Source organism: Natator depressus, chromosome 1 (genome assembly GCF_965152275.1).
Source record: "Natator depressus isolate rNatDep1 chromosome 1, rNatDep2.hap1, whole genome shotgun sequence".
In the NCBI taxonomy this organism is placed as follows: Eukaryota; Metazoa; Chordata; order Testudines; family Cheloniidae; genus Natator; species Natator depressus.
Genome location: NC_134234.1, coordinates 27,708,785 through 27,730,167, shown reverse-complemented (window position 1 = coordinate 27,730,167; position 21,383 = coordinate 27,708,785). Strand labels below are relative to the sequence as shown.

Below are 21,383 nucleotides of genomic sequence, written 5' to 3'. Positions count from 1 at the left end.
TCACTAACAATTACCTTGTGAAACCTTTATTTCACTCACCCAGACTGGCACACGGCTTTGTAAGGAACGTGACCCTGAACATATTGTGAGCACTGAATTAGAATTTTGGTTTTGGGGTATTTCTGGGAAATCACCATTTTGTTGTACAGTTGCTTGCGAAGGGCTGACGGAGATTTCTGAGTCTATTGCTCTAGATGACATCTGTACTTCCAGAATGCTTTGTTCTTCCTCCAATATATTTGTACTGCACTGTAAATGGTCACCTTCCACAATCTTATTTGCTTCATTTCCAAGAACTGGAGTTTCAGTAAGCTCCTTGTGCTTATTCAATGTCACAACAGGTAATTCTTCAAAGCACAAGTTCTCTTTTCTCAGTTCCACAACGTCTTTTACTGAATGTTCAGTCAGGAGAGTCTCATTTTCTGTAATCTGTGTTGTAAGTAGCTGATAAAATGAACCCTGTTCTTCCAATGAACTCAGAGTTGGACTCCGCAGGTTTTCCACTGAAGACTGGAGATTAGTATTCTCTATATTTCTCGCCAGCCCCCCATATTGGTCTCCAACAGGTGAAAAGTAGTTCTCATTCTCTGATTTTTTAATTTTAGAATTTTGTTCAAATACAATGCGAAGACCTATTGGTGGTTCAGTTCTCTGTCTGTGCTCATTCAGGGTAGATTCCAACTGAAGAGGGTGAAAAGATTCTTCAGAACCTGCTTGAAAAGTCAGACTGTCAGAAAAGTCTAACTACATACAATAGAGTTTACAAAAAGAAGGAAGCCATGGTCTAGAAAGTAGCTATTTATGCGTTTAAGAAAAGCATAGTAAAATAGGCAACAATGTTTTAAATATAGTAATTTCATTCCAGTACATAATATTCACATTTATTAAGATATTACAGTGTTTTTTATGTCAATTTGGTGAATTAGAATGAAATTCTAGATAGCCAAATATCCAAATCATAAAAAAACTGAATATTAATCAGGAAAATATCTTCATTTAAGAATAAAGTTATTTTACATAAAATAATTTTGGTTTCTTTTAAACACGATCTCTAACAGATTTATATTTCTTGACAAAGTAACTTGTCTTTTTCTTTAATGTTTAGGGCCAGATTCTCTGCTGGTGTAAGCTGGCACAACTACACTGAAGTCAATAGTGCTGCACCAATTTATACCAAGCAGAGAATTTGGCCCTTGGAAGCCACTCTCAATTAGAAAGCCGTAGCATTTCAGGCCTCTCTGACAGTGTCTCTAAAGGAAGCAAAAGAAAAAAAATCATTACTAGTACTGTATACAGTAACAGTAGAAAAAAGCATCCAAATCAGAACACAGCCTGTTCTTTCTTATGAAGGCCAATTACAGCAGGTGGTTATTCTCACTTGGATTTCCCTTAAGATCTACACATACAAAACAAGTTATACTTAGGAGTCACTTAGATATTACAGCAATGGGATTATATCTATCTAATAAGAGGTTTTGATTCTATTTTTTTTTAACTAAGAATATTTCGAAGTTAGCAGGTAAGCATTCTTTCAAATATACATGTCTCTAAACATGGTGATAAGATACCATTGATAAGCAGGCTCATGTCACACACACACACAAATAGACTTTGTGATATGCAGACAACTTTCAAAATATTTCTGTATGGCCAAATCCTGCAAGCCTTAACACAAGCAAAACATCTGTAGTTTTACTTGAGTAAGGTGTCATCCCATGGTGAACAGCAGCAGCAAAAAAATTAAAGTCCACAGGAACAATTTATACTTTGAGATTAGTCATTGCTTTAAAAAGACTTCAGATGACAGACCTAAAATTTGATCTACCTTAAAAGTGCTCAAAGTAATGCATGTCACAATTTTATTTGTTGTATTTTCAGTACATGAAATAATTGGTTTTGGAGAGAGGGAATTTACAAGGATTCAGAAAATAATGATTTAAGCTAAAATTACAAATTTAAATTCTACCCTTAAGTACCTATTATGTCTAGATATTGAGCATCATGCATTCCGCATTTGGATCTCTTCAATACCCAGAGACAGCAAGGTGAGTTAGACAGAATGTGTGCCCACACCTTTAAAAAGTGAACAGTGTATTTTTTCCTTTTGTTTGAGAGCACTGTATCAGTAAATAAGCAGTATCTATACATTACAGAGTGGCCTGAATATAAAAATTACATATGCTCTCAAAGGAAACATGTACCAAAGTCCGTCAATTTTAATAATTGGGAAGGCAAACAACTGGATTGTGTAATTCCTGGGAATATCACCCAACAGCAGAAAAACTAAGGAACCAGGTCTGTGGACACAGTCTTGTTAAACAGCAATGGAGGCACAGAGTAAGAGCTAAGCTATGACATTGCAGAGAAGACAGTGTATATAACAAACCACTAGCAGTGTCACACTAACTTCAAGAGACCACAATTGCAGGGGACCAAACAACTATAAATGTCCACGTTTAGACATTAAAAACAGATCCATACCCAGAGTAACAGTTTCCTTAATTGACTCCTCTGCTTGTGATGTAGTATTGTTTAGCTTCTTTGTATTAAGAAAAGAATGAAGATTGTAACTTCTCGCTTTCAAGCTAGAGGTTGTGGCTTCAGGAAATACAGATGTGTCTTGACTTTGGATTGAGAAAGCTAAACTCTAGTGGCAGAAGAATCATGGCAAAGAATTTAGTTATTGATCATGGTTAAATATTCTCAGAAATATAATACAAGAGAAAAACTGCAACAGTAATTTTTAACTTTTCTTTCAGATCCATTTCTATCACAAACAGCAAATTATTGTGAAGTGAACTACATTGTCAGTTCTAGATAAAAACAAACTTGCCATTATATTTTCTGTAAATGTCAAAAGATTAAGTTTCTAATCACACAACACTGTAACCTTACATAAACTGCATGCCAAAGCATTCCCTTATTTCAAAACTGTGTGTAATACCTTGTTGAAATCCTTGCTGTCTTCAGAAATCCTATGTTGAGAAAGAGATGACGAGATATCAAAGTCAGGACTTGGTTCCAAAGGCTGAAAAGGCGGACGTTGAAAGTTAGGGAAATTTCTTTCTATATCAGAAAAATCGAGTCCAACTGCTGGAGCTTTAAAAAAAAAAGTGGAAAATTTATTTTAAAAAAGTGAAAACCTGGCACCTACACCTCAGGTGCTATAAATGTAATGCATAAGATTTAAAAAGTTTATGAATAGTTTTGCAAATATTTTGTGTTAAAACAGGCTATTTACATCACTGTCTCTCTGAAGTGATGCATGTGTATACACTACCAATACAGGTTGTGCTGAGTCAATTCAAAGTAAAAACTAAGATTGTTTTAAAGTATTCTGGGACAGTGACAAACTAAAATGCTGAAGCTAAACACTAAGTAAAAAGAAAAGGACTACTTGTGGCATCTAAGAGACTAACAAATTTATCTGAGCATAAGCTTTCGTGAGCTATAGCTCACTTCATCGGATGCATGTAGCGGAAAATACATGTAGCTCACGAAAGGTTATGCTCAAATAAATCTGTTAGTCTCCAAGGTGCCACAAGTACTCCTGTTCTTTTTGCGGATACAGACTAACACGGCTGTTACTCTGAAACATGTCAACAAACACTAAGTAGTAATTCATGACCATACTCTCATACTTTCATGCATAGTCTTCTAATTTGGAGGCATAGAGTATTAACAAAAACTTAAAGGATATATAAATAAATGCTATATAAATTGCATCTCATTTTCTTTAAAAGGTTTGGTTTAAAATACTAGTATTTACTATTTACCGTTAGCTGTACATGTGTGTGTTTTCCACTACAGACTGAGATAAATCCGTGGCAAAAAATATCTTGAAACCACCCAATTATCCTACCAGCTGCATATGTACAACTTCCTCTGAAGCCAGTGGAAATTGCACATATGCAACTGACTATATAATTGGGCCTCTGATCTTTTTGGCATTTGGCCACACGGTGCAGAATATCAGCAGAACAGGGAACATCAACATGTATATTATCCAGTGATTAACAAAATGTAATTAAAGTTTGAATACAGATTAAATGCATGTTCTTGTTAAACTCCTTTTCACAGTATACTTCTAGTTCTTGTATTCAGTCTCCATATTCTAAACAGGTTATTACCATGGAAAGATGTACTGTGTTCAGGTAACCAGTTCAAATCTTTCGTATATTTGTCTATGATCTGCTGAATTTGACTTCTATTAGAGATAAAATTCTCTTCTGCAGGCAGATGAAATTCAGAAACTTCAGAAGAATTCTCTTGCCTCTGCTGAGCAGTGGTAGGTGTTAGAGATGCTGAAGAGTCCCAAGGGCTGCTTGCTGTTTCTCTCAATATCCTGTCCTCTGCACTATTTGAAGATAACTCTGGAAGATAAACCATAAGTCCGACACCCAGTTTTTCAAATAAGCCCCTTAAGTGAACTTGTCCGAAAATAAACTTTTGACAGCATAAACCTTGAAACAGTGTAAACTGAAGATTTTTAAAAAATGATTGTCTTCTATCACGATTCTCTCCCATACAAAACTTAACAGCAATTTCTATAAATCTACATTGACAATACCTAATCACATAATGCTTGATGGAGCGTAGCAACTTCAAAGGATGAAGATCTTTACCCTCTCTCTCAGGTACATATGTGGCCCGCAATGCCACAGCATCTGAGTGCCCCACAGTGTTTTAGTGTATCCTTAAACACATATTATGTAGGGCAGTGTCAGTTTGCCATTTAAAAAATTTACATAACACGACCGGTAAAAGCGTTATTAAATATTTTCAGAAATCTTGAATCAGAAGACTATATTCAAAAAGAGTAAAGAAAAGTTAGGTCTCATAATGCTAACTCAGTCACACCCATGTGAATAAAGAAAAGGAGTACTTGTGGCACCTTAGAGACAAACAAATTTATTTGAGCACAAGCTTTCGTGAGCTACAGCTTACTTCATCGGATGCATTCAGTGAAAAAAACCCCATGTGAATGTTTCATGTTTACTAACCTGTCGTATCTAGAATATTGAGGAAAATATTTGACTTGTATTGTTCAAAGTAACTCAAGACCATGGAATTTCTTCCCAAAATGAGATTTTCCCAGAAAATTATGAACATATAAAAATGAGGAATTAAAATACTGTATCAGACCTGATAAAACCATACCTCTAAGGCTTGCTACGAAGTGTATGCTATGAAAAAACATCTGAAGTTTGTGATCACTGTTCAGACAAATTGTCAAGTAATACTGAAACTCATAGATCAGGGGTCGGCAACCTTTTAGAAATGGTGTGTACAGTCTTCATTTATTCACTTTAATTTAAGGTTTCGCATGCCAATAATACATTTTAACATTTTTAGACTCTATAGACTCATTTTTAGACTCTCTCTCTAAGTCTATATATTATATAACTAAACTATTGTCATATGTAAACAAGGTTTTCAAAATGTTTAAGAAGTTTCATTTAAAAATAAATTAAAATGATGATCTTACACTGCCGGCCCGCTCAGCCCGCTGCTGGCCTCAGGTTCCATTCATCTAGGCCGGCAGCGGGCTGAGCGGGGCCGGCGGCCAGGACCCCAGACCAGCAGTGGGCTGAGCAGCTCAGCCCACTGCCGCACAGCCCGCTGGCGGTGTGGGGTTCCGTCCGCCAGCTCCTGTCAGCCAAGGTCCCGGCTGCCAGCCCTGCTCAGCCTGCTGCTGGTCTCGGGTCCTGGCCCTGTCCACGTAAGAGTAGGTACCTACCTTCTCCCTGGTTCTAGCCATTCTCTTCCTCTCTCTCTGCACCGAGATGAGGGTGGGAGTGCGCTGAGCACAGGGTTGGGGTGCAGGGTCTGGCCAGCAGCTAGAATGAGGGAGGGGGCTCAGGGTTGGGGCAGGAGGTTTGGGTGTGGAGCGCTTACTAGGGCAGCTCCCATTTGGTGTGAGGGGTGTGTGTGCGCATGAGCTCCTGTTTGGTGCTCAGGGTGGGATGTGGGGGGTGCAAGAGTCAGGGCATGGGGTGTGGGGGTGTGTGAGGAGGGTGCCGGAGTCAGGGCAGGGGGCTGGGTATGTGTGGGGGGTGCCGGAGCCCTGAGCGGCTCACGGCAGGGGGCTGGAAGGGATACCCCGATTCCACCCCCTTCCCCAAGGTCGCCGGAGCAGAGAGCACACTGCAGCTCCACTTTTCCCTCTCCCCCTCCATAGCCGCAGGGAGGGAGAGGAGGAGGGGCAGGAACCCAGCACACTGGGGGAAGAAGCAGGGGGAGGGGGAAGCTTGTCTGCCCTGCAAGGAGAGATTCGGGGTGGGGGGGGGGGGGGAAGCGGGCCGGGCAGGATTTTTAATGACATGCTGCTGTAGACAGCAGCGTGCCATTAAAAATTGGCTCTCGTGCCCTCTTTGGCACGCGTACTACAGGTTGCCGACCCCTGTCATAGACAGAGCAAAGACTTACTGTAGAAGAGCGAAGACTTACTGTATGTGCATGTATGAAATGTTAAATTCCTTTTCTGAGCAAACAATTTTCCTTTTTTCAATTTTGCCAACCTGAAAACCTGAGGTACTTCAAACAGTACTTGTAACATCAGTTGCCGTTTGCCAGAACTACTGTAGTTGTAGTTAACTTGCTAATATGTTCAGCTTACTTGAAAGTCAAATAAAGCTACAACCATAGCACATGCATTCCATTTTATTTATGCTCTATTTCAGAGGGCAACATTAACAAGGCTTAAGTAAAGTTTCACATTAATCAATCTTCTTTCAGAAGAACTCACTAATGTCAAAGTAGAAGATTCATTTTCCTTTATAATGTTGTAAATAAAATCCAGTTTATAAGAAAAAAAACATTTACCAGTGTTAGCACGGCTTAGGTCCAACTTTTCACTGGTTAAAAAACTGCCAGTGGAAATGGTTGTTGAAGACAAATAATCACAGGCTGCCTCTCGTGCATAAGCCTGTGGAACAAAACTGCTTGTCCATCCTTTAGAAAGTTCTACCTAAGGTCAAGAAAATATAACTATAGCATTGTGTATGGACAAGACAAATTATTTAAAATACAAACACTTAATTTTGAGCTCAGTTCAAGTGTAGGAACCTTCATTATTTGAAGACTCAGGCAAAATAAAGGTTCATCATTGCTCAGTACAAAAATTTCTCACACATGCATGCGTGCGTACACCCCCCCACACACACACACACACCCTCACACACAGCACACAACCACATTCTCAGGAACCGTTATATTGCTTCCCAGAACTGTATATAGATCATACACCATGTAAACCAGGTGATCTACTGGTGCTCAGATTTGGCTATTTCTCATCATAGATCCACTTCAATAATAAAAAAGCAGATCTCAGAGGAACAGAAGTGTAGTATAGGAAAGCCTCCATGTTTATTTTATAGGTGACCTGCAAAGGAAGACTGCTGGGTTTGTGCCTTTTTTGTTTCTTTATGTCATATAAATGGGGCCTGGAAATGTTTATTTTATTTTTTAGAAATTTTGCTTTTTTTTAAAATTGTAAAAATATCAGGGATACAAAGTTCTCTCCCCTGTTTTTGCTGGACAAATCCTTAGGAGACCAGAAAAGCTGGAATAAGTGCTTTCTTAGTCCTGAACTGAAAGGGACAAGATATTTGAATATTTCAAAGATTTTGCTGCTGTCTTTTTTAAAGTGTTAACAAAACAGGTTTAAATTACTTAAAAACCCTTTCATCCATTAGCTGCTCAGAAACTTGTAATATTCACACCACTTCTCCAGTAGTCTATGAAAACTTGCAGGAAATAAAGGGTAAACAACACCTGAATTTCTACTGAAAAAAGAAGCAGAATTGCATGTGTGTTTTACACATCACAAAGCAACAAAATTATGGTATAAATAACTGCCCCCACAAAACACTTTGCAGGTCACCTTCAAATTCATATTTCAAATAAATAAAAAAGGTTTAGGATATACTAAGACAGTCAACTGAATTTAAGTAGTATAGTTATTTTGAAAGACATGCTATATTAATTTCCAGCATAACTAACCGTACTATCAGGTCTAAATGATGGCTGAGAATCTGTAATTACTCCCCTTCCAATGTCAGCAGCATAAATTGGTAAATCTTGACCCATGACAACAGAATCCTTGGGGTTGGCTGTAAATCAAGAACAGGAAACAGCTAAAAGTCCAACATTACCAAATTTTGAACACTAGATGGCAACCAGACTTAATCCTGCTGCCTCAGTTCCTATATAACTTGTTGACTTCTGTTCATGTTTACCTCTTCTTTATCGACTATAAAAAACTAACAGCAATTGCACTGGTAAATACAGAGTGCTTCTCCTTAGTTGGCTTTTCTACAATTTACAAATGCCAACGATACATTCTTTTTTGCAAAATATTATCTGAAGAACTTAATCAGTGGGGGAAGTATGCCATCAAAAGTTAGAGAAAGAAAACTGTTACCTAGAACAGTGGTTCTCAATCAGGGGTATGTGTACCCTTAGGGGTACGTAGAGGTCCATCAACTCATCTAGATATTTGTCTAGTTTCACAACAGGCTACATGAAAAGCATTAGCGAAGTCAGTATAAACTAACATTTCAATTTATTTTATACTTATATGGTAAAAATGAGAAAAGCAATTTTTCAGTAATAGTGTGCTGTGACACTTTTGTATTATGTCTGATTTTGTAAGCCAGCAGTTTTTAAGTGAGGTGAAACATGGGGGTATGCAAGCCAAATTAGCCTCCTGAAAGAGGTACAGTAGTCTGGAAAGATTGAGAACTACTGACCTAGAAGGCCAAGAGCTCCCCCTTTGAGGCAAACTAGAGAACGTACTCTCAGATCTCACCTCCCAATCTCTGAAGTAGAAACACAAAGACTGGTGCAGATAAAGATTGGTGGAGTGATAAATAATGAGGAAAGGGCAGTAATACAAAGTGATCTGGATCGCTTGGTAACGTAAGCCCATTTAAACAAAATGTGATTTAATACAATCAATAATGCCTTTATGGGCAGGTATTTTGGATTAAAGTGGATAGCTAGGTAAAATGAAAATGGATCAGAAAAGGAACAATGTTCAGTTAGCAGTTCTGACTGGGATAACAACGTGGAAGTAAAATCACATCTGGAATAATGCTAGCAGGGTTGTTTGGGATTGGGGGCTGAGCAGATGAACATGGATTAGTGCTTAAGGCTGGAAAATTTAAGGTGTTATATATAACGTCTAGTTACTATTTTAAACCAAAATACCAAAACCCACAACTATCTATAAATTGCCTACCCCTTAACACATTCAGATTTTTTTTTTTTTTTTAAAGTGTCTTTAGTCAGTATCTTGTTAAAACCAGAGTTATTCAAAGGAAAATATATGGTTGGCAGGAGCACCAAATTCAGTCCTGAAATCCAGGACCACAGGGATGAAAGCATCAAAGACCACAATTACCACCCATACGATAGGTGGTTTGGTTCCTTGAGGAAGTCACCATAATATGGAGGAATAAATATAAGGAAAACTCCCTAAAATACGATCTATAAAACTGAGTATTACATTTAAATGTATGTAGAGTCAAGCGTGCGTGCAAGCGAGAGACACACACGCACACTTCATACCCACTGTACATCCTCTAACAAATCAGGCCAGACATAGTTAAAGAGCTGTATATTTTACAATGATAAAATAACTACATATACCTTAAAAAAAAAGATGGATTCTCCCACCTGGCTCATGTGAACTACTAGCATCCACCACCAGTCTTTCATGCCAAGAACTGCTTAGTTGGTTAGTGTATCTTGGGTTCTCATTAGAATCTTGTACTTTGCAGTTTGCTATGGATAAGTCTCTTTCTTCATGAACAGATTCACTGTTGCACATGCCAGACATCAGGTCTTCCACAGATGAAATGAGAGAAGCTTCTCCACCAACGGAATCTGTCTTATCTGAATTTGAAAGAATTTTTACTTACTAGAGGTAAGAGGTAATGTTTCATAAAAAGATGTGCTGTGTTGAAACACACATTTTGTACTACAGAAATACAGTACTGAATTTGTAAAGTGTTCGATTTCAATTAAAATGTTTAGCACTTGCTAAAATGCATTTAATTTCTAGGTTTAATTTAAAGCGATACTGTGAACTTAAACTCTAGTCAATTAAAACTAATTTACTGAGTCCCTCTGCCCATTTGTGTAGTTTTAGAACCAGGTTTTCCTAGTTTTGAAAGACCTAAGCAATTAAGGAAGCTACCTGACTTTTCAGGGGAAACAGTGAAATGGACAGTCTACAAAGTATTGTCTAATGTTCAGAGTACATAAAGAGAAATATTGTTTCCGATCATAGAAATGTAGGACTGGAAGGGACCTTTAGAGGTCATCTAGTCCAGTTCCCTACACTGAGGAAGGACTAGGTATTGTTTAGATCATCCTTGAAAGGTGTTTGTCTAACCTGCTCTTAAAAAACTCCACTGATGGAGATTTAACAACCTTCCCTAGGTAATTTGTTCCAGTACTTAACTACCCTGACAGTTTTTCTTAATGTCTAACCCAGGGGCAGGCAACCTGCGGCACACGAGCTGATTCAGTGGCACTCATACTACCCGAGTCCTGGCCACCGGTCTGGGGGGCTCTGTATTTTAATTTAAAATTAAATGAAGATTCTTAAACATTTTAAAAACCTTATTTACTTTATATAACTAAACTATTGTTGTATGTATTAACGACTTCTAGAAAGAGACCTTCTAAAATCGTTAAAATGTATTACTGGCACGCAAAACCTTAAATTAAGAGTGAATAAATGAAGACTCGGCACACCACTTCTGAAAGGTTGCTGACCCCTGGTCTAACTTAACTGCCTTGCTGCAATTTAAGCCCATTACTTCTTATCCTGTCCTCAGTGGTTAAGGAGAACAATTTATCACCCTCCTCTTTATAACAACCTGTTATGTCCTTGAAGACTGTTATGTTCTCCCTCAGTCTTCTCTTCTCCAGACTAAACAAGCTCAATTTTTCGTTGCAGCTCATGTTTTCTAGATCTTTAATCATTTTTTTTGTTCTTCGCTGGACTTTCTCCAGTTTGTCCATATCTTTTCCCAAGTGTGGTGCCCAGAACTGGACACAATACTCCAGTTGAGGCCTTATTAGTGCTGAGTGGAGTGGAAGAATTATTGTGTGTGTCTAGCTTACAACATTCCTGCTAATACATCTCAAAATAATATTCACTTTTTTTGCAACAGTATTACATTGACAACTCATTTAGTTTGTGATCCACTATACCCCAGATCCTTTTCTGCAGTACTCCTTCCTAGACAGTCATTTTCTACTTTGTATTTGTGCAATTGATTATTCCTTCTTAAGTGTAGTATTTACCATTTGTCCTCCTTGAATTTCATCCTATTTATTTCAGGCCATTTCTCCAGTTTGTCAAAATCCTTTTGAATTCTCATCCTGTCCTCCAAAGCGCTTGCAACCCTTCCCGCTTGGTATTGTCTGTACTCTCTATGCTAGTATCCAAATCATTTTAATGAAGACACTGAATAGTGAAGCCATGACAGATCTCTGCTAGAACCCACTCAATATGCCTTTCCAGCTCAATTGTGAACCAGTGATAACTACTCTTGAGTACTCTTTTCCAACCAGTTGTGCACTCAATCTTACAGTAGATTTGTCTAAGCTATATTTCTCTAGCTTGTTTATGAGAAGTTCATGTGAGAGAGTTATCAAATGCTGTACTAAATTTGAGATGTTTCAGAGTAACAGCCGTGTTAGTCTGTATTCGCAAAAAGAAAAGGAGTACTTGTGGCACCTTAGAGACTAACCAATTTATTTGAGCATAAGCTTTCGTGAGCTACAGCTCACTTCATCGGATGCATACTGTGGAAAGTGTAGAAGATCTTTTTATATACACACAAAGCATGAAAAAATACCTCCTCCCACCCCACTCTCCTGCTGGTAATAGCTTATCTAAAGTGACCACTCTCCTTACAATGTGTATGATAATCAAGGTGGGCCATTTCCAGCACAAATCCAGGGTTTAACAAGAACGTCTTGGGGGGGGGGGGGGTAGGAAAAAACAAAGGGAAATAGGTTACCTTGCATAATGACTTAGCCACTCCCAGTCTCTATTCAAGCCTAAGTTAATTGTATCAAATTTGCAAATGAATTCCAATTCAACAGTCTCTCGCTGGAGTCTGGTTTTGAAGTTTTTTTGTTGTAATATCACAACTTTCATGTCTAATCGAGTGACCAGAGAGATTGAAGTGATTGAAGAGATATTACAACAAAAAAACTTCAAATCCAGACTCCAGCGAGAAACTGTTGAATTGGAATTCATTTGCAAATTTGATACAATTAACTTAGGCTTGAATAGAGACTGGGAGTGGCTAAGTCATTATGCAAGGTAACCTATTTCCCCTTGTTTTTTCCTACCCCCCCCCCCCCAAGACGTTCTTGTTAAACCCTGGATTTGTGCTGGAAATGGCCCACCTTGATTATCATACACATTGTAAGGAGAGTGGTCACTTTAGATAAGCTATTACCAGCAGGAGAGTGGGGTGGGAGGAGGTATTTTTTCATGCTGTGTGTGTATATAAAAAGATCTTCTACACTTTCCACAGTATGCATCCGATGAAGTGAGCTGTAGCTCACGAAAGCTTATGCTCAAATAAATTGGTTAGTCTCTAAGGTGCCACAAGTACTCCTTTAAATTTGAGATATATCACACCTACTGCTTCCCCTGATCCCCAAGGTGTTACCTTGCCAATAAGAATAATAGGTTGGTATGACATGATTTGTTCTTGACAAATCCATGTAGACCATTACTTATCACCTTATTTTCTTCTAGGTGCTTACAAATTGATTATTTGCGCCATTCTCTTTCTGGGTACCAAAGTTAAGTCGACTGGTCTATATTCCCCTTTTTATACAGAGGTACTATATTTGCCCTTTTTTAGTCCTTGGGATACCTCCCATCCTCCATGAGTTCTCAAAGATAATCACTAATGCTTCAGAGATCTCTTCAGCCAGCTCCTTAAGTATTCTAGGATGTATTTCATCAGGCACTACCAAGTTGAAGACATCCAACTTGTCTAAAGGCATGTCTACACCACAAAATTAATTCGACCTTACTTAAGTCATCATACAACTGCCACAGTAATTACATTGGTTGTGCATGTCTACGCTTTGCTCCTTGTGTCGGCGGTGTGTCTTCAGCAGGAGTACTTGCACCGACTGAACTGTCCATGTGTGGCTTTTTGGGAAGACTTCTGAAAGCTAGCAACAGTTGACTGATGTAAGCAATCCAGTGTCTACACTGACACTGTGTCAACCTAACTACATTGACATTGACTCAATAACTTCACCCCCATGAGTGGCATAAAGTCAGTGTAGCAGGTGAGTTACATCAGTGAGGGCGAAATTCTAGTGTTGACATATACAGAGTTAGGTCGACATTTGGTCGATGCAAGACAGCTCTCTCTGAAGTGTAGACTAGGGCTAAGTAATTCTTAACTTGTGCTTTTCCTATTTTAGCCTCAGATCTGACCCCATTTACACTGATGTTCACTATGTTAATCATCCAACACTGCTAACTTTCTTGGTGAAAACCAAAACGAAAAAGGTAATACATTGCTGCATTTCCAGGTGTTGTCTTTCCCTCCTCACTGAGTAATGGGCCTACCCTGTCCTTGGTGGTCTTCTTGCTTTTAATTTTGTTCCTACATATTTGCATTATTTTATATTCAGCCTCCGTAATTTAACCTAGTTTCCACCTTATGTATGACTTTTTTGCATTTGAAGTCATTGAAGATCTCCTGGTTAAATCACAGTGATTTCCCTAACTTTCCTATTCATTGGGTAATTTGCTTTTGTGCCTTTAATAACGTTTCTTTAAAAAACTGCCAACTTCCCTTAGACATGCTTCCCATGGGATCTTATCTACCAATTCTCTGAGTTTGCTGAAGTTTCCCTTAAAGTCCATTTTCTTTATTCTGACGTTTTCCCTCCTATTGTTCCTTGATCATGAAATGATGAGTTAATGATTCCATTTGCACCCAAGCGGCCTTTCACCTTCAAATTCTGAACTAGTTCCTCCCTGTTTGTCAGAATCAAATCAAGACTAGCCTCTTCCCTAGTTGCCTCCTTCACCTTCTGTAAAGTTGTCTCTAATGCATTCCAAGAATTTGTTGGATAATTTGTGCCCTGACTTATTATTTTCCCAACAGCTGTATGAGTAGTTGAAGTCCCCTGTCACTACCAAGTCCTGTGTTTTGGACAATTTTGTTAATTGTTTAAAAAAAAAGCCGCATCCACCTGTTCTTTCAGTATTAGTCCTCTTGGGTGTTACTTATAACCACAGAAGGTATTCACACTACAGTCTGAAAATGTAAGTTGCTATTTTCCCCTTAATTGTTTAGTATCTTACAGTATTTCTTAAATGAACCGTACAACAGACTTATTAAAAGTTCTGTAGCAATTTGACACCATCTCTTAATTTTGTTGTTGTTGCATATTCTATGTATGTTCTAAGAACCCACTGCTGCTGTACAGCACCTAACATCTGTAGAATTTCTATGCAGCAAAACTACCTCAAAGACAGTTCATGGGCAATTCATAAGGGAACACTTACACTGAAGCTGCATGTTTCAGATGAAATCTCAAAAAATGAACAATTTAAAAATAAAATATGGAATATCTAAAATCTTTTAAGTCACTAACCTTCACTCTGAAAGGAATCACTTAATATAAAAATATAGGGCCTGATCATCCAATCATACTGCACTGGGAGGGGCATGCAAATAACCAACAGGATAACCAAACTCTGAAATTAAATTCCATGCAATTTCCCTTTTAAGTCTGTATTGAGATTGTAAATAACAGTATGCTTTTTGTTGCTATATAAATACAAAATAAATACCTGAACCTCAATAAAGCTACAGCTGAGACCCCTGCTTCACCCTCAATCACCTCAAAGTCTTAAAAGAAAAATGCTCATTTCTTACTTCAGGAATTATATTTCAAGCACACCAGAACATCTAGTAAGTTTTGTTGCTTTTTCTTTTTACCTGTAAAAGAAACTTTGCCACTCCTTGGCGTGTCTAGCTCTGGTATTACACTTAGTTCATGTTGTTCCAAATCTAGCCCTAACTTGATTTTAGCCAAAGGCGGTTTTGAAGTTTGCCATCTCTGTTCTCTTCCCAGAATTCTTTGAGACTGCTCTGTAATATAAAAATAAATGTTCTGCAATTTACATTTTTGCAACATACTATAAGCAGTTGAAGATCCAATTTGAGGGGAGGGAAAAAAGAAAGCAGTTATAATTGAAAAAGTGAGCAGCAGCATTATAATATGATAAATGGCCTCACCGATTTGCTCAGCTTGACCGATGCTTTGTGAAAGCCATCTGTTTTCATCATATTTGTTCATATCACCACAATTAACTTCTTGAGATTTATTTTCTGCATCTTTGAAAAGGTAAGTCATCTGATTGAAGTGATCAGACTTCTGTGTTTCTGTCATCTCTCTGTACGTGACAGATTCTTCTGTCTTAAAAAAGGAAGTAACAGTGGCTAAGATAATTTTCACACCCATTTTACTAAACCTCTATTTTTTCCATGTGTACCAAATACACTATACCTCAGGACTTTCCAGAAGTTGGAAAGAGAAAGGTTCTAAGAGCTCAACCCAGAAAAACATCTAAGCATATGAATACTTGTTAAAAGTTAATTACTTGTGTGTTTAAGTGTTTTGCTGAATTGCACCAAAATAATTTGTTTCTTGCAGGATCCAGTCCTGAAATAATATTTCTATTTGCTTCTCAGTTACCAACGATAGGGATTTTAATTCTCTGAAGACTCCACAAATGAAAGGCAGAGAACCAAAGCAGCATGAAGTCATTCTTTATGATGCCTACTGTTCTAGACCGGTTTAAATAAAATAAGGCAAAAAAAGAGTTTCTGTATAGCCAGCTTCTATAAAGAGACTTGCTTAACTTGAAGATATTGTGGACTATATTGGATAGAGTTGAGCAAATAACGGAGTTTTTGGTTCAGTGGCTGAACCAAAATAAGTTCATTTTGAACCAAAGTTGAATTATTTTGGTTTCTTGCTTAAATAAAATGGGTTGTTTCAAAATAAAATGTCAAAACAGCTCATTACACACACACACAAAGTCAAAGTGTTTCAACTTGCAAAAAAAATGCACTCTTTTATTCCGATGAATTATTAGCTGAATTCAATTCTACCTTGAATAGTTTTAGTCACCCTGAACCAGTGGTTTTCAGCAAATTTACTATCTGCTGAAAAATTTTCATCCAATTCTAATTTTAGAATGGTAACTAAAGAAATCCCTTAGGTGACTTTATGCACAAGTTTTATACTGGAAAAAATTGGCAACCTGGGAATTTTTAGTAAATGAAATTGATTCTGTAAGTTCAAACAAATTTTAATCATCAACGGTAGCTTAGTTCATAGACAATTTGATCTCTTTGCTATCACCCTCCTCCCGCCCCAACCTCCCCAAAAAAGGAAAATTCAGCAAAGAAAAAGCTTTAGAAAAGGCCCCATAGTTAGAGGGTTGGGGAGAGAGTTTTTCTTAGATTACAAGGGACAATTATGAGTGCCCCAGCCTAAACCTTAATGGATATTTGTCCGTATCGCAAATATCACACTATAGCTTTTTGCCTGCTCGGGAGAAGCTGCAAATTTAAAACAAGTTAGAATTGAGATGCAGAACAGGAAAGTTGCCTTTTGAAACAGATCAGCCTTTACAAATGTGAATTTTTAAATTCCTTTGTGAAATGAACAGGGGTTATTTTATATCGCTAAGTGATTAAAAAACAATTCAAAGCCAGAGTGTTACTGCTATTCAGAAACAATTTAACAAAACAGAATGCAATATAAGCAATTTTAAAACCAATTTTCCTGTTTGCAGGTATAAAAAGTGTAGCTCAGTTTTTTAAAACTGTTTACCTGACAGAAGTGTTCATTATATCCTTAATGTTAGAGGGATCATTTAAAGGTTGTAAAGCTGAATAATGATGCCTGCAAATATTTCAAAAACTGTAACTACTTCAGTGAACACTACATTCAGAGTTCAAGCTAAGACAAACTTAGCACAGTTCCTGTATCCTTGGACAGATGAGCCACGAGAGCCTCTCTCTAACAGAACCACTGATTACAGATCACAAAGGTCACAGATTACTAGTTTGAGTCTTAGTTTCAATAAAGGAGAAACGCACATCCTCAAAGTCTGCACACTACATGGGGAACTCTGCTAATCGGCAAAGTCCACTCTGTAGCTTGGACACCTACTAGCAGACAACTCATTATACTACATTTACAAAACATACCTGTTTATTAAGAAAATCCTTCAGAGCCTCTTGTTGTCTCTGCATCTGTTCCTTCAATTTAGCCTGCTTATGTAAAAGCAATTCTTCCTGCATTCTCTGCCTAGAAAGAAGAGCTTCTCTTTGTACATCCAGTTGCTCTTGCAGTTCTTTCAAATGGTCTTGCTGAGCTTGGATGCTCTCTGAAGAAGCTAGCACTCTCTCTCTTAACTTTAGTATATTGGAATAATTTAACAAAGATGTACCTCCATTTTTGGATGTCAACGACTCCTGGATTATCCCAGTCTCAGATTCACCAGGAAATAATGAAGTAAGTCGTTGAAAAGGCTGGGGGATAGTTTGTTCAAAGGTTGTCTTTATGCTGCTCTCTGTAGGTACCTGCTGGTATTCTGAAGAAGCAAATGATGCAGTCTGAGCTATCAGAGACCCCTCTGCTGCTGGCATATCAAGAAACATAAGCGAAGGCTGTTTTTGTGCTTCTGTCTCTATTAGTAGGTTTGACATCTTCTGAGACGTTACTGACTTTTTATCAAGGTCTAGGGTTTTTGAAGGCTCAGATGACTCTTCTGTGGGCAAAGCTGAACTGTCCCGTTGTATCTGCGCTTCTGTTTGCATCATAACTGAAGCATCTTGTGAAGTCATCATGACTGACCCTCGCAGCTTCTGGGATTCTGACAACTCTCTGACCTGATGATCAGAAGGATCCAACATTTCCATCTGTTCTTGTGAAGGGTAATTCTGTTGTGGCAAATGAAACTGCCTTTGCTCCAACTGCAAGGCCTCTATAGATTGTATCTGTCTACTAGAGCCCATGTTATGCTTTTGCTCGTCATCTCTCTGTTCAAATGACTTTTCCAACACAAAAGGTGTTCTTGAATGTGTGGTTAATGGCGGAACATATTCTTGTACATGAACTTGCACAGATGACTGGTTAGCTGATGGATGATCTCTATGAAGCACTGCCGGACCACGCATTTGTAAAACTGATTCACAGGTAGTTGGTTTTAAGTTAATAAATCTTGACTGCAATGTAACCGCAGAGCCTAATGGCATAGAAATAGATGGATATCTTTGCTTCAGCTTATTCTGATATTCCTGCAACTGTTTTCTGGCTTCTTCAACTGACTGTTTGTGCAATCTAAACAGAACAAAAACATTTCTTTCCTGTGTAGCATGAAGACAGTTTTCATTATTGGAACAGATTTCAATTACAAAATAATTCTCAAACAATCCAACCAAGATATTAATTTTACCCAGGGAAAATACCTGTTTTGCAGTAGAAGACATTGCTGATAGTTACGAATCATCTGTATATGATTTTCTTCATTAGAACTGCTAGTTTCTGGCACTGCAGCAGTTTCAATCTAACAGGAAATGAATTGTTTAGGTGGGAAAATTCAAACAACACGTATAAAACCTATTAAATAAGATTAATGCTAGGCAGCATGTTCACTCTTACTCTAAAGCCAGCAGAAGCCACTCCGCATTAGTGCTTGTTTGAAGTCCATGAAATTTCAGCCTGAGGCAGTAGAGCTGGGGTGCAGTTCCTAGAGCAGCTGGTCTAAGGCTACATTCTCTCCTGCCAAAGTGGTATTATATACTAGCACATACTGTGGAAGTTAATGCTCTCAGTTGATCTGCCGCTTATTTCAGAGAGGTATAAGGGTCCAGCCACAGACTAGGGGACCAATGATCCAAGACGGCTGCATTTAAAGGAGGAATGGGGGTCTAGAAAGAAGATGCCTCAAGATCACTTAAGAGCAACCATTAGACCATACCCTTTCCATATCCTCATTCATCTCCCCCTCCTCCTAAGGTGATAATGTTTGGGGCTTCTATGTAGCCAAAAAGGCAGATTTTTTTTTTTTTAAAAAGTAGTTTCCCTTTTCCCATGCGTTTCTGTACAGAAGAGAATGATATGGCTCACTGCACAAGTCAGCCACATGACCTTGGTTTTTGTGCATAAAAATGTTCTAGCTTCTATGATAAATGTTCTATAATCCTGCAGAAATAAATCAATACCCAAAGTCTGTGGATGTCAAGCGAATCAGTGCTTACACATTAGCACAAATACATTTTGGAGCTAGGAAATCCTGCCTCATGGCAAACAAGATGAAAATAAAGTTTAAACAATTACTCCAATTTAGTAATGGGAATCAGCTCTCAATTTTGATACAAAGTATTCTTACTTTACCTTGTGTTCCACTTCCCTCTGTTGGTTCATAAGTGGATCAGGACTCCGCTGCGACTGTTGAGCTTTCTCCTCTTGCTCTTTTTTCTTTATTTCCTCCAGCTGAGCCTGCATTTGGACATTCAGGAACTCTGCCTCTAAGCATATTCTCTTTTCTTCAATTTGCTTAAGCAAAATTAGCTGCTGCTGTTTTTGTTGCTCTATTCGCTCTATCTATCACAGAGAAATACTACAGTGATTCTCCAGAATTAAATGACAGAAGCATAAAACATAGTTAATTCTTATGTCCCAAATCACTTGCAGCGAAACCTACAATAGGCAATCCCTATTGCAAGAGACCTCTAAAAGTAGCCCTAAAGTTTACAGTATAATTTTGCTTGATTTTGACTAGAACAGTTTCTTACTGTCTGTGTGGTGGTTGCTTTAAGTAAAATTTCACTGTACAGAGCTATATTACATATTGCTTCGAATAGCTGCTATTAAACTGATAAAATAAAAGTGATCTATTCATTTCAGTTCTATTGACAATTTTTGGGTGGGAGGGAGTGGGGGGACAAAGTCCCCATCTTGCAACTGAATTCAGAATAAGTGTACTTTGCAATTCTTTCGTACTTTTCAAAGATTCTCAACACATTTTGCTAACGTTGATGCAAGTCTTACAATACCTCTGAAGTAGCTAAAAGGTACACAGCATAAATTGCACTTCACAAAACTCTGAAGTGGCTTATTTTTTTTCGTCTACGAATTTGTTATGCACAAGTCACTGAAGTACCTGGGCACAACAGCAGCTCAAAACCCCTTGGGATAGGTAGTGAAGAATACAGAATCTATTTGAAATTGTTGCCAGGACACAGAGGTTAACACATACTCTTATACAACATGCCACAAGATCTTTAATGGTCACGGTCACATTCCGGGGTGCACTCCAGACCAGTGATGGGGTGTGTCACCACCTGCACTGCAACGTTGGGCACCGCACAATGCTTTGCTGTTGTAGCTCACAAACATGAAAATCACATCTTGAATATCTGTGTATAGCTACAGTCCCAGTACAGCAACTCTGACCCCAGCAGCCTGTCAGCAAAACACCTGCCATGCTCTGGGTTCCAGCAACCTTGGTTATTACTTGCAGGGTGGCCCCAGCAACTTCCAGTTCTAAATTTTCCCAAAAATTTGTGTTCTGTACTGTCCAGCCCTCTCCTGGGCAATTCAGATATTAAAGGTCTGTTTTCCCATCGGGGTCAATACGCAAGTTTGCCACCTTAACTCGAGTTACCCTAAGAGTTCAATTTAAACACAAACACTGGACTAATTTTGATTAAAAAATAAAACAAGTTTATACTTGTACTCACTTAAAATCTCTTTGTAGTTAAACAGGGTATTAAAGTCAGCAATTGTCACAAGCGAACTAAAGATAAAACTCTTTATAGCAGCTAAACCTTAAATTAGACTTGGTTCAAGGTAAAATCCTTACCACATGTTCCCATTGCTGACCAAATTCTTGGGTCAGAACTGCCCCCCTCCCCAAGGGCTGGTTCCTTTGTCATCGTAGGTTAAAGAGAGAAGTAGAGAGATAGGGAAAGAAAGAAAAATAACCTGGGGTGTTTTTGCCTCTCACCACTTTTATAGTCCAGTCTCCCTTTGAAATGCATTTTCCTGAGGAAAAAAGAAAAGGAGTACTTGTGGCACCTTAGAGACTAACCAGTTTATTTGAGCATGAGCTTTCGTGAGCTACAGCTCACTTCATCGGATGCATAGCATATCGTGGAAACTGCAGAAGACATTATATACACACAGAGACCATGAAACAAAACTTCCTCCCACCCCACTCTCCTGCTGGTAACAGCTTATCTAAAGTGATCTTCAAGTAGGGCCATTTCCAGCACAAATCCAGG

General features: G+C 38.3%; 1 protein-coding gene and 1 non-coding gene across 3 annotated transcripts in view; both read right to left on the bottom strand.

The window, feature by feature from the left end:
* CEP295 (centrosomal protein 295) overlaps positions 1-21,383 on the bottom strand; it is a 55,560-nt gene that overhangs the window by 8,334 nt on the left and 25,843 nt on the right. Inside the window, exons 12-23 of one of the 2 annotated variants that reach the window (XM_074956647.1) lie at positions 19,492-19,701; positions 18,564-18,661; positions 17,301-18,435; positions 15,315-15,495; positions 15,015-15,167; positions 9,682-9,900; positions 8,005-8,114; positions 6,826-6,970; positions 4,131-4,373; positions 2,945-3,099; positions 2,482-2,647; positions 40-710 (exon numbers count right to left, since the gene is read on the bottom strand). In XM_074956647.1, the coding sequence (XP_074812748.1) occupies positions 40-710; positions 2,482-2,647; positions 2,945-3,099; positions 4,131-4,373; positions 6,826-6,970; positions 8,005-8,114; positions 9,682-9,900; positions 15,015-15,167; positions 15,315-15,495; positions 17,301-18,435; positions 18,564-18,661; positions 19,492-19,701 (3,486 nt within the window). Of the gene's footprint in view, positions 1-39; positions 714-2,481; positions 2,648-2,944; positions 3,100-4,130; positions 4,374-6,825; positions 6,971-8,004; positions 8,115-9,681; positions 9,901-15,014; positions 15,168-15,314; positions 15,496-17,300; positions 18,436-18,563; positions 18,662-19,491; positions 19,702-21,383 lie in introns of both variants that reach the window. The other variant, XM_074956640.1, reaches the window with a different exon arrangement.
* Positions 7,222-7,304, bottom strand: LOC141981096 (small nucleolar RNA U2-19). The gene has a single exon (XR_012637653.1). It is a non-coding gene; the product is annotated as a small nucleolar RNA U2-19 (small nucleolar RNA).